This window comes from Chiroxiphia lanceolata, chromosome 11 (genome assembly GCF_009829145.1).
Source record: "Chiroxiphia lanceolata isolate bChiLan1 chromosome 11, bChiLan1.pri, whole genome shotgun sequence".
Lineage (NCBI taxonomy): Eukaryota > Metazoa > Chordata > Aves > Passeriformes > Pipridae > Chiroxiphia > Chiroxiphia lanceolata.
The window spans coordinates 11,215,020-11,227,161 of record NC_045647.1 but is presented as its reverse complement, the minus strand read 5'-3'; the positions used below and the strand labels follow the sequence as shown (position 1 = coordinate 11,227,161).

Sequence of the window (12,142 nt, the reverse complement as noted above, 5' to 3'; positions counted from 1 at the left end):
CTGGAAAAAACAAGTGATCCAGACCTTGAACGCTTCATTAACCAAAATTTATGTTCAGTTCCCTGGATGAGAACTGGGTGGACCCATGAAAAACAGATGCATATTTAGAGTGCTAATGGATCTAAGACTTGTGAAAAATTCCCTCTAAGATGAAGGAGAACCAATTCTCCCAGGTGGTGAAAGACTTATTTTCTGGAGTACCTCATGTGCAGTTGTACCAGCAGCGCTCTGCATTCCAGGTTCCCTCTGCTTGGTGACCTGGGAGTTATGGAATCATTTTCAGTGGGAAAGAGTTAGGAAGACTAATTCATTCTGCTGTATGTGACAGTCATTGCCTTGCTCACCAAGCTGAGGATTTCACCCTGATTCTTGCTCCTGACAAACCACGGGGACATTTACTCCCTTGCTGGCTCAAGTGTTTGTGCCCAGCACTGCAGACGTGGTCTCTGGGACTGAACTCCCTTTGCTCCTTCCCCTCCGCTGCCAATGTGCCAACAAGCCTGCTAAAAATGGAGAGTTCTGAGAGACGTTCAAACACCCTGTAGCAACACTATTTTGTATGCAGTTTAGATGCCACAAGTGAAAAATTGCCTCTCCTCTCCACCAGAGCACAATGACCACCGTGGAGGAAGGAGGAGTTCCCCTCCCCATCCTTCATCCCTTCGTCGCTTCAGGACTTCACCTTCCAGCCATGCGTGTGCCCCGCGAGCATCATCCACGTCGCTCAGCAGAGATGCCGCTTGCTTGTACTACACTTGTGTAATGCAGCGTTTCACCCGTCCTCGGGGAAAGCAAGAAAGCAGAGCTTGAAGCTGAAGCTGTGTGTGTCCTGTATTGCTAAGCGGCTGTGCATCGGTACAAGCTGTAATGGCTGGAAAGCATGTCCTCACTGATAGCACATCGACTACTTGGATCGCTAAAGGGAGAGGAGGTGGTCTCCCTGTGCACTGTCTTGTTCAATTTTATCTTCCCCCAAGCATAGGGAAAGCGTTGGGGAAATGTCGCTGTGTTTGTTGGTTTTGGTTTTAGTAAGTTTAATTTGCTTGTTCCCCCTGCAGCCACTGTGGTCCTTATAAAGCTAATTCTTGGATAATTTTTAAAGGAAATTAGAAAAAAAGAGTATCTTCTAAGCTTGTAAAATCCCACTGGAAAAAGAAACTTAAATGAGAAGCTTACTTTCCTTTGATACTAAAGCAGGATGGACTCGCTCATAAGGATTTTATTGAATTGCAGACATAGTTTAGCCAAATAATTTTGCAGCTTTGTCTGTTTTGGTGAATGGATTCTGTTTTAAAATAGTGGAAAAGTTTTCCTCGAAGTAGAAAAAAAAGTAACTCAAGTGGTTTATTTATATGGATGCTTCATAAAACTACAATAAATTTCCCAAAACCTAAAATTAAATGCTTTATTTCTGGTTGAGTAAAATGTTGCATTTGACCCAAAAGGAGTTGTGACTAAAATTCCAGCAAATTTGGACCAAACACTGAAGAACCTCCAGCACTGTCTGCAATCCTCTCTCCTTTTCATCTTTATTCAGTTATTTTATTTTCAGGAACACCAGTTTCACCCAGAAGTGTAACAAAGCAAAGAAGCACTTAATCATAGGTCTTTTGTCACGGGCCATTTAGATCCTAGAAGACAGATTACAAGGAGAGTAATCTTTAAAACTAATACAGAGCAGAGATCTCTATAGTTGCTTAGCATCCGTTCATGCAGTTTGTGATGTGCTAAGGAACCACCTTACTCCATCAGAGTAGGTTTTTTCTCCTCCAACTCCCTTTCCTGCCTCATTTTCAACAGCTGTAAAGCAGATAATCTTTCACTTGCCTTTGCATCCAGCCTAACTCGACCTGTGTCTCTTTCACACACTGGGTAAAGTGTGATCACAGCTTAGTGATGGCCATTAGACCCTATAAAATTAGGATTAGTCAGGATGACTTCCTACATTAGATCAATTTAAGTCATTGGCTAGTGGAAAAAAAAAGTGTGATTCTCTCCTCTGTTAGCTGGGACATGGCTTTTTTTGTGACAGCATGGGGTGTGATTGTAGTTTTTCTCTTAAAGTCATTGATTCTGCCTTCTACCTGCATCCTGCTGCCTTCCAGCCTGAGCTTCTCAGTTTGCCCTGGGTAGAGATCATTTAAGGTTAATGCCAAATGGCAGGTAGGAGGTTTTGGGGGAGGCAATTCTGTGGCAGAAACTTCTGTAAATAATAGGAGCAGACTAAAACAGAGTTCTTAGGGACCTGTTCTGGCAGCAGCCCAAAGACTTTCTGTGTTCATGATTAGAGAGAGGAGAGCACTAACCTGGTGAGCCCCAGAGGTGGGTGGCTGAGCACAAGGAAAGGAACCATGTCTATCTCAAATGCCTCCTCGGTCCTGGATGAACCTCCTTCCCCCAAACCAAGCCTGTTTTTATTTTCCTGGAGTGGACAGAATCCACAAACCTGACCACCAGCCCATAGGTGATCCTATTGTGGTCCAAAGAGAATCAAATCCTTACTGAAGGTAGTGCAGACATCATGAAACATCAGTACCCTGCACCCCAAACCTGATCCTATACAGGTCTCCAGTTCCTGATGTCAGCCTCAATTTAATACATTTCATAGGCCATGGACAGGACAGCAGCACTGAATGTAACTACAAGTGACACTACTAGCAGTTGTTTGGAGGAGTGACAATAGTAGCCAATGCTGGAGAACTAGCTGGGATTTCCTACCCAGGGCTGTTGCTCAATGCAAATTTAATGAAATAGTAATTGTTTACTGAGAAACGGTGTGAAGCCACACTTGGGGACATGGGAACAGCATTTGGAGACAGATAGAGGTAGTGAAGGACACCCCCGAGATGAACCCCAAAACTGGGGTCAGACCCCCCAACTCATCAGCAGCTCAGCAAGGGGTCAGTTGTCCAAGCAGCCAGGGGCTGAGGGGAGCCTAGGGGAGAGGCTGGGGAGGACATAGGCTGCACAGCATGCCCCGGGCACTGCTGGGCCCAGCTTTATTCAACACAGACTTACACCAGTTTTATTAAATTCCATTCCCTGTGTCCTCAAGGAAAGTGACCCTGTGTCTGACTCAGCACCAGCATGAGCACCCGCAGCACAGCACTCGGCAGGTTGCTCTGAGTCTTCGCTGCAGCCGGAGAGCTCTCAGCATGCGGTTGACCCGAGCTGCCAGGGACTGGGACTCACGGGTTATGTCTGAGGACTTAACAGTCATGACTGAAAGAGAGCGCTGAGATGAAGCCCCCTGTCTGCAGAGATCCCCCTGCATCCCCCCCTCACCCCAGCCCATTCTCCTCACTCACTGCTGAGGTTATCATCGTCGTTCAGGTCCCTCAGGTACCACCTGGCCATCACTGGGAACAGAGATCAGTCAGCTCCTGCTCCCCCTGGCCCTGACCTGTCCCCTTCACAATGGACCCTCCAGGGACCACCAGTAGCCCAGGGGGTGGTACTGAGCAAGGCGGTCACCAAACCGACCTGCGTGGACAAGGGGGGCAGAGGAAGGCCAAGGCTCTGCCCGGGTGTCCCCAGGGCTGGGAAGGTCAGGGGCCAGGCTGCCCAAAGAGGGACCCAGGGACTGGGGCTCACGAGTGAACCGGCGGGCTGTCTCTCTCACGGTGGTCTGAGGGCACTGCAGGTATGGCCAGCTCTGTTCCAGGTACTCTTCTACCCTGTTAATGTTTCTCTCCAGCTGGAGAGAGCACAAAGGCACAAGGCTGGCATGTGCCCTCCTCAGCTGGCCAGACCAGTCCCCTCTTCCCAGCCATCCCATTCCCATCTTCCAGACAGAGCCCAGAGGGAGACTCAGGCAGAGGGGGCTTGGCAGGCCCAAGACCCCTCTCTGCATCTACCAGGACACAGAAAAGGTGGGGGTCTCCCTGGGGAGAAGGGAGGGCCCCAGAGAGGAGCCCTTGGGGCCAGCTCCAGGCTGGGATTGAATTTGGGGCTGTCCTCACCAAGCGCTCTGCGATATCCAACGGGTGCTTTGTTTCGATCGGCTGCTTGAGGTCTTCCCACCCCAGGATCTCAGCCACGGAAAGGAGGGCTTCCCTGGAGACCTGATGAGCAGCAAAGAATGGGAGATGGCCCTATGGCTGGGGAAGGAGACCTGTCGTCCCCCCCCTCTTGGTCAGACTGCAGTCCCAGAGACCCCAGGGCATCCCTATGGGCATTCTGCAGCTGGGACTGCCTCAGGTCTAAGTGAGCAGAGCTCTGAGCCCTGGGCTCATCCTGCCCTTTGGAGGTGGGACATATCCTGGCCATGGGCTGCTTCTGCTGAAACCCGCTGGGCCAGGTAGGGCAGGTGTGGGTCAGCAGCCTTAGCCCACAATGCTCAGACCACCCCTGTGGAGTCACCACTGCCCAGCTTTGAGCCCCTCACCTGGGCCACGCTCTCGGACATCTCAGTCATGTGGAGGAGCAGTGGCATCACTCCCTTCCGTGCTTTTCGTTTCATCCTCCACACGTCCCAGCACCCTGCAGCTTCCACCAGTTGTTTGAAGAGGAAGATGGAGTACTCTCGCACCTCGGTGCACTCCTGGGATGGAGGACAGGATATGCTGAGCAAGGACTCCAGCACAGGAGTCTCCGGTTTCCCAGAGGCAGAAGACATCCCTCAAGGGATGGAGGAGGGGAGAAGGTGATGGTTGAGCCAGCCACAGGTTCCAGCTCCTTACATCATCGAAGAGTGGCAGGAGCTGCTGCAAGAGCCGCACGGCCATTCTGCTGGCACCATTCCTCCCTGCGTGATGCACCATGATGTGCAGCACCCGCAGGGCCTTTAGCCTGATGACTTTGTTGGTGTGCTGCAGGAGCTCCACAATGTCCGGCAGCAGGAACCGAAGTCTTCTTGCCTAGATGAAGCACAGAGTTTCCTCTTGTGAAGCTGTCAAAGCCCACTGGGCAGCAACCAAGTATGAGAGAGCAGAGGGGAGGGGAGTGGGGGAAGGAGAGCAAAAACTTCCTGTCCCTGGCTCAGTTACACTACTTTTCTGACCAGGACAATGGGTTGGCAATCCTACAGTCCTGGTAAGCTCCTCGGGGCACCCAGCAGCCCTGTCCACAGCAGGGAGGGTGTGGGAAGCTGTCACCCAGCTCCTGATACCCAGCCAAGGCCAGGCCACTGTTCTGGCCTGTGGGGCTCAACTCAACACCTTACTCACCATCTCAGGACTCTGCAAGGCACTGCTGAGACCTGTGAGTGCCAGTGAGAGAAATTCTGGCTTTGGACACTTCTGACTTTCCCTGAGGAGTTCAGCGATTTCAATGTTGGTGGGGTTCAGTGTCTGAAACAGAGGTGGCGGTGAGAGATGGGCAGAGATATGGGGCTCCTGTTCCCTGTGGGCAGCTTGGGGTGAGGGCACTGGGGCCAGGTGCCTGTCCTGGGGGTAGCCCTGTCCCTGTACCCTCAGAGGGTTTTTGCAGGCTCCTCGTGGCCTCTGACCACCAGCGGCATCTGAGGAATAACTGGAGAGCAAGAGCTGGCATGGAGGAGTAGGTGACAAGCGTCTGCTGTCCCCAAGGTGAGCCAGGACAGGTGACTTACCACCTTATAAACTCTGATGGCATACAACACAGTGGGGCTGTAGAGCTCGCCATCCTGCTCTTCCGGTGAGTGAACCCTTCCCTGCAGCTCCATCCAGAACTTGGATGTGATGTTGAGCTGAGAATACATCTGGTCCCACACGGCCAGGGCGGTGCTGCCAAGCACAGAGCGCTGTGTCAGCAGGGCTGCCTCAGCCATGGCACTGTGCCCAGGTGAGCATGGCCAGGCTGGAGTCCTGGGGTCCCTCTCCTCCCCGTCCCTTGGGGTGATGGGGCTGGTACCTGTCATATGGTGCTGTGGAAGTCAACATGCTGCGCACCAGTTCCCTGGGGAATTTGTGAGCCAGCACTGCAAGCAAGATGTCCAGGCTATCCACATCAGATGCCAGGCTGGTGTGCTCCAGGCACTCATGGATGCCCCTCACAATGCTTGGCACCTGGAGGGGACATAGGTGCGGGTGGTGCTGCAGTCATGTCCTCAGCTGCTCTTCCTAGCCCTCTGTTCTGCCTTCAGGTGAATTCAGGGGCACAAGACACCTGAGTTTGGGATGGAGGGAGGCAGGAGGGACAAGGCCGGACAGGGCAATCCAGCCACAGGACACTTACATCTGCCAGCCAGAAGTCAGGGGATCTCATGGCCAACTGCAGGAAGTGTCTTGCTGCGTGATGGCCAGAGGTGCTGGAGTCCTGCATCGCCTCGATGGCCGCAAGCATGATGTATGTCCTCTCAGAAGGTGTGAGATAACATTCCAAGGCCTGTGGCAAGAAGGAGGCAAGTGAAGGCCTGTCACACCAAGGGCCCTGATGGTGCTGCTTGGCTGGACAGCGTGAGCAGCCTTGGCCAGAGGTGCTCAGCAGTGCTGGTGACAGTGCCTGCAGGAAAGCTGGCAGCAGTGCCCGCAGTCGCTGCACGGGGAAGGATGAGGAGCATTCACAGGCATGGCGTGCTGGCCTTCCAGAAAACCTGGTGGCCAGGAGGGCTGGAGCTGTTCTAGGACACTGGAGTGTCCCTTGCTCAGGGACAGCAGGAATCCTCTTGCCAGGGACAGCCCCACTGATTCAGGGTCGTTTTGCTCACACAAGGCCCCTGCTGATGCCCCAGAGAAGAGTCCCAGCCAGAGGGGAGCTCATTACCTTGATCTGGGCCCTGATGTTGTTGCACCACTGCAAGAAGGTGACAGGTAGACGCAGGTGTTTTCTGTAGTACTCTTCAGGGTATGATATCCTCCCTAAACGGTGGGGGAAGCACAGGAGAGTAGATCAGCCAGAGTATCTTTTGATTCTGGAACTGTCCCAAGATCTACTGCAAGGAGGCAGGACAGAAGCAAGCAAGGTGGTTTCAGGGGGGCATCAACAGTCACGGTGATCAAGGACAGCTTTGGCTTGGGGGGTCCCCAGCTCAGTGGGTTTCAGAGTTGAGAAATTAGTGGAGAGGGAGGGTAGCAGAGAACAGATCCTGGACATGAGAAGAGCACTTGTCTGCTGCATCAACTGAGAGCTGGGATGCTCTGGGGAAGCAGCTGGAGGGGCAAAGGCAGTCAGGAAGAGCAGCAGAGCTACTGGGAATGTGTGTGTGTGTGGAGGGCTGAAGGCGGCCACAATGGTTCTTACTGTTTTTATCAAAGATGAATTGACTGAGGTAATAAAAAGCTCTTGAAGCTGAATGTTTTGTCTTTCCCTCGGAAAACTGGAAGCAGAGAAGACGACCCAGCAGCTGTCCCAAGATGGGGATCTGATTTGTTCTGAAGTCATCAGGCCAGTGCTGGGTGAGGGAGGCAGAACAAGAGAAGGGCTGAGGGCAGGCATCTGGTGCCAGAGCCCTGAACCCAAGGTGTTTCCAGGGCTGGATCCAGGTGGGTCCAGGCTGTGCAGGACCCTGCAGGTCTCCTGGAGCAGCCAGCTGGACAGCAGCCCTGCAGGGAGAGCAGCAGGGAGAGGGGCACGGCCTGGCTGGAGGACTCCTGGACCTTACCTTCTGTGTGGACAGTGCATAGCTCAGATTCCCAATCCTCTCCACAGCCCTCACCTGCACATCTGTGTTCTCAGAGTCAATCAGGTCCAGCAGCATCTAGGAAAAGCGAAGCTGCTGGTGAGTCCCGGGAGCAGACACCAATTCTGGCAGCAGCAGCGTGGCTCCACTCCTGGGCAAGACTTGGGCTGTCCCTCAAGGCTTCCTCTGACCTCCAACAAAGTCTTGTGGGGCTCCTCCCCTGGAGTCCCTCTCAGGCCAGGGACAAAGGCCCCAGGACAACCTTGTGGCCAGGCAGTTGCCACCCTCTGCAGCCACTGTGCTAGAGAAGAGCCTGGTGCCAGCCCCTTGTTCCCTAGGGGAGGTGGGCACACTTTACCTGCACAGAACTGGGCTGGGGACCACCCATCCAGGAGTGGGCAAACCCTCCTCCCTAGGGTGAGGAGCAGCCCTGTGACCCCCTCTCTTTGCACAGGCCAGACCTCCAAGATGTGCTGCAGCTCCTCAACGACTCTGGGTGGAGGAGAGTTGAACACCATCGTCTCCAGCATGACATCCATGGTATCCAAGGTCTGTAAGGAAGACAGAGAGCAGTGGTGGTGATTCTGCTGTCCCTTCCACCCCAGGAGACTGATCGGAATGCCCAGTGCCAGGGGAGGATGTCCAAGTTTCCTGGGAGAGACCCAGGGACAGGCAGTCTGCTGCAGGCACAGCACCTGGTGACACTGGGTGTGGCTGGGCCCCAGGAGCAGCCCAGAGGGACTGGGGCCTCCCGCAGATTACCCAGCACTTACCGTTGAGTAGTATCTGTTTCTTTGCCTCATGCCCTTGTCTGAAGGAAGCCAGAAGACACTGGAGATACAGGCTTCGAGGAGGCTTCTCCTTTTGCCCTCTAGCACTGTGCCCACGGAGCTGCAGAGAGAGAGAGGGGTCAGTTGGATCCTGGTGCTGGGACCAGCACCGTGAGGCCACAGAGTGCTGGGTCCCTGGGAGGATGGGCAGGTGGACAGGGAGGTTTGGGGCAGGAGTGGCCAGAAGGGATGGGCAGGTACCTCAAAACAGTGATGGCCCGCATGGCGAGCTCCCTCACAGGTGAGCGCAGCTGCTTCTTGGGCTCCTCTTCCAGCAGCATCTGCAGATCATAACCAGGATAAGACTTGGCAGCTGCCAGCACCCCGTGCCACCAGCACCCAGTGCCACCAGCCACTTGCCCTGCCCAAATGCTGCCCTTGCCCCCTTCCCCAGGGTGCCAGGTGTCCCCTCACCTTGATCTTCTCTACCAGATTGATATTTTGGAAGAAGGTTTCCAGGCCCTCTAACAAGCCAGTGTCCAAGGCACTGCTGCACACATAGATGATGTTCTCCAGGAACATCCTTTTGTCATCCTCGCCCTGACAGCCCGGGGACAGAGAGACAACTGAGGAGTGTGAGAGGGGAACCTGCAGCCAGAGGTCTCCACAGGGAGTCCTGGGGTGCAGTGTCTTGTGGGAACAGCAGGTCTGCCCAGCCAGTACACCTGGACAAGCACCGCAGCTGTTGAACTGGCCGCAGTTACCTGGTAGGGGCTCCTGGCAAAGTCCTGGAGAAAATCTAGGGCTTTCTGCTTCACTCTGTACATTGGCAGCCAGCTGGCATCTAAAGGAGGGGAGAACAGGGAGAGCTGCAGAGGGTCTGGTGACAGGCGAGAGCAGAGGGAAGGATATCCATCTGCCACCCAGCCCTGTGCTTCCTCCCCTGGCCCAGCTGGAGGGTGCCTCTCAGGTCCCCCAGTGCCAGTGTGCCGGGGAAACAGGATCCTGGTATCACACAGGGTGCCCAGCCCTGCCCAGTCCAGCAGGGCCTCTCACACACCCAGTTGCAGGGGCTGCTCTGCAGTCACATCATGGGGCTCTGCTGGAGGGCTGCTCTCCTGGGGAGCCCCATCCTCCTCTTGGGCCACCCTGGAGGGGCTGGGGGGTCTCTCTGCCATCCTGTGGGTGGGGACCGGGGAAGCTTCTACAGATGCCTCATTATCGTGGGGCAAGATATGGGGTGGACTGTGCATGGTGGCTCTCGCCAGCTCAGTTTTCCCATCTTATCCTGTCACTGTTCTGCTGGACACTGTGGGCCACCACCTCACTGACCACACGTGCTGCAGTGGGGGTGTCACAAAGGGCCCCCTACCACCTGCCCCTAACAACAGGGCTTACTCAGGGACTGTTGACACAGAACCTGCCGCTAGCAATGGGGGCCAGTGATCCATCACTGTCCAGGCAGGGAGGGGCAGGGTGTCCCTGGGGGGCATGAGACTGGCTCAGCCCTAGGCACCTGGGTGCTCTTGGGCTGCCTCTAAGCACCCTTTGCTTCCTGTCCCTTCAAGATATTCCTGGTACCCTCTAGCGTGTCCCACATCCCTGTCTTCAGATACCCTGGTGCGCCCTCAGGACATCCCTTTCTCTGCACTTCAGAGCTCTGCCTCTGCCCCTCAATGACATTATATATGTCAGGTTCATTCAATCCTAACAGAAATTGTTGATTTTGCCACCTCAGCTCTTCCTCACACCAACCAGAAGAGCTCATGCAGAAAAGGGGACAAAGAGAAGGAGAATTCTGCTGAGTTTGCCCTTTCTGAATTTGGAAGCTCCCAGCAATGGAGATTTCCCTCTCCCTGGTTTTTGGCTTGTTCTGGTCTGGGACCATGATGGAGAACACCTTCTTACAACCACAGCCTCTTCCCCACTCTGCACATCACATCCAGCACTGCTCTGCTCTGGACCCCTCCCCATAACCCAATGTCCTGTGTGGGACCTTGAGCTGCCCCAGAGGCGTCTGTGTTGGCTCCACTGGGGCGGAGGAGCCCTGGGCTGATGTGGCAGGGCTGAGTTCCAGCCTCTGGGTGAAGCTTGGGGTGAAAAGGTAGAGGATGGCACTCAGCTTTTGGCGCATAAATTGCTCTTGTGAAACAACACATTCCTAGAAGAAGGGGCAAAATCATCCTCCTCTGCCACGTCCACCCAGTGGGGTGAAATATGTTGTAAAGAGACCACTCTAATAAGTAAAACTCATACAAATCCTTTAGAGCTTGAGACATTTATGTCCTTATCAGAGTCCAGACTTAGCAGCTTGGGTCTATTTTAACACAAAGCAGAGAATTTTGCCTAAAAGCTATTGCTGTTTCTTGGAGAGGAAAGAAATTTTGCATCTTGGCAGTCCTGGGGCTGGGCTAACAGTTATACCAGAGATTTCTCCTCCCCAAGTTCTTTTAAACTCAAGAGTCTCTGTTTATACAGTGCTTAGCCCAAAGGGGGCTCATTCTGTGTTGACCCTTTGGCACCGCAGCAATAAACAGGATTAATAACTGAAGTCAGCAGAGCTTGGTACCTGTTAGAATTTCCCATGGACTACGCAGAAGGTGCTGTTCCTACAAGCATCCTGGCAGTGAATTATTTATGGGCAGCATAAGGCTCGCAGTGCTTGCCAGTTTATTAGATTCATAACTAGCTCTGCTAGGTCCATTGAGTGTGTCTGTGCATATACGTTCAGTTGTTTCTCTCCAATCCCCTACTAGTTAGGGAAGATCTGCTTTAACACATTTCCAATATAAATGCATCACTTTGTGACCTAGATGTGAGAAAATCCTGGAGAGGCAAAGGATTGTTACTAAGGAAAAAAAAAGAGCTTGTTAGGATATCTCAACTAAAGATGCAAATTTTCATTCAAGCACAGGCTGAAAAACAGAAACCCAAATTATTTGAATGGTGAAAAAGTTTAGTTTACTCTCCAATTTCACAGCTTCTAAGAGGCCTACTTGTGTGGGTTTTATTTGGAAACAAGTGGACATCTAACTTCTTTTATGGTATATACTTATTTTTTAACCCAAGGACCGGCAGTTCACTGTATGGGTGTTGCAAAGGATTTTAAACACAATTCTCTCTTCAAACTCATGGATATGAGCACTTGTCTTCCAGCTTATGTCTGCTATTCCAGTTCCAACAGATCTCAGAATAGGTGTTATTAAAGGCTCATTTTTTCCTGCACTCTCTGTTGTATCTGTGCTGTGATGTTGCCAGTAGAGTCATCGTTGCATATGAAGGCGCTGGCCTGGGGCCATGGAGCTCTACAACACCTCTCTCTGAAGCAGCACAGGTGACTGTGTTGCTAACACCAGAGGTTCTGCTCTGAGGCAAGGAAGAGGTGACAGGAGCAAAGACCTTTATTCATGCAAATGATCCAGGAAAGGGAGCGAAACTTCCCATGGCTGGAGCAGAGCTGGCTGAAAACAGAATCTTTTGCAAAGTTTTCTGTGAGCCCTTGTCAACTCTGGCTGCTGTAGAGAGAACCTCTTTGAGCTGTTCAATAAATTGGATGATTTAAATAATCTATGGACTGTCATTCTGGATACATGAAAACAGCTGTGTGAAGCACTGACTTGTTCAGCCTGCAACAGGTTTCTTTCCTTTTCTTTAAAAAGTTCTCTTCACTAGGTATCAAAATCTCTCAAGTAACTTAGATCCTGCTTTGGAGGGTTTCTGGTTAGACCTGAGCAGACTGGTGTACATTTCACAACTCTGTTTTCATGGTGTCTTGCTTAAGTTTGGTTGTATTCCTCTCCTCCCCTCCCCTCCTCTCCCCTTCCCTCCCCTC

The 12,142-nt window shown here is 52.7% G+C and overlaps 1 protein-coding gene across 1 annotated transcript; it reads right to left on the bottom strand.

Moving 5' to 3' along the window:
* Positions 1-2,964: 2,964 nt before the first annotated feature.
* On the bottom strand, positions 2,965-9,681 carry LOC116792239. Its single transcript, XM_032699038.1, has 19 exons — positions 9,371-9,681; positions 9,075-9,154; positions 8,785-8,910; positions 8,572-8,651; positions 8,314-8,431; positions 8,002-8,091; positions 7,523-7,618; positions 7,162-7,312; positions 6,685-6,779; positions 6,157-6,306; positions 5,833-5,987; positions 5,552-5,705; positions 5,169-5,291; positions 4,683-4,859; positions 4,388-4,543; positions 3,963-4,064; positions 3,595-3,697; positions 3,309-3,359; positions 2,965-3,222 (listed from the first exon to the last, which is right to left on the bottom strand). Exons 1-19 carry the CDS (start codon positions 9,561-9,563, stop codon positions 3,077-3,079), a joined length of 2,346 nt encoding a protein of 781 aa, XP_032554929.1. The 5' UTR covers positions 9,564-9,681; the 3' UTR covers positions 2,965-3,076.
* Between the last annotated feature and the right edge of the window lie 2,461 nt (positions 9,682-12,142).

Coding starts and splice junctions, on each gene's coding strand:
- LOC116792239 (XM_032699038.1), bottom strand. CDS start 9,563: ATGCACAGTCCACCCCATATCTTGCCCCACGATAATGAGGCATCTGTA. Junction 8,911..9,074: donor TTGCCAGGAGCCCCTACCAG/GTAACTGCGGCC, acceptor CCGGGCTGTCAG/GGCGAGGATGACAAAAGGAT. Junction 8,652..8,784: donor ATCTGGTAGAGAAGATCAAG/GTGAGGGGACAC, acceptor TATGATCTGCAG/ATGCTGCTGGAAGAGGAGCC.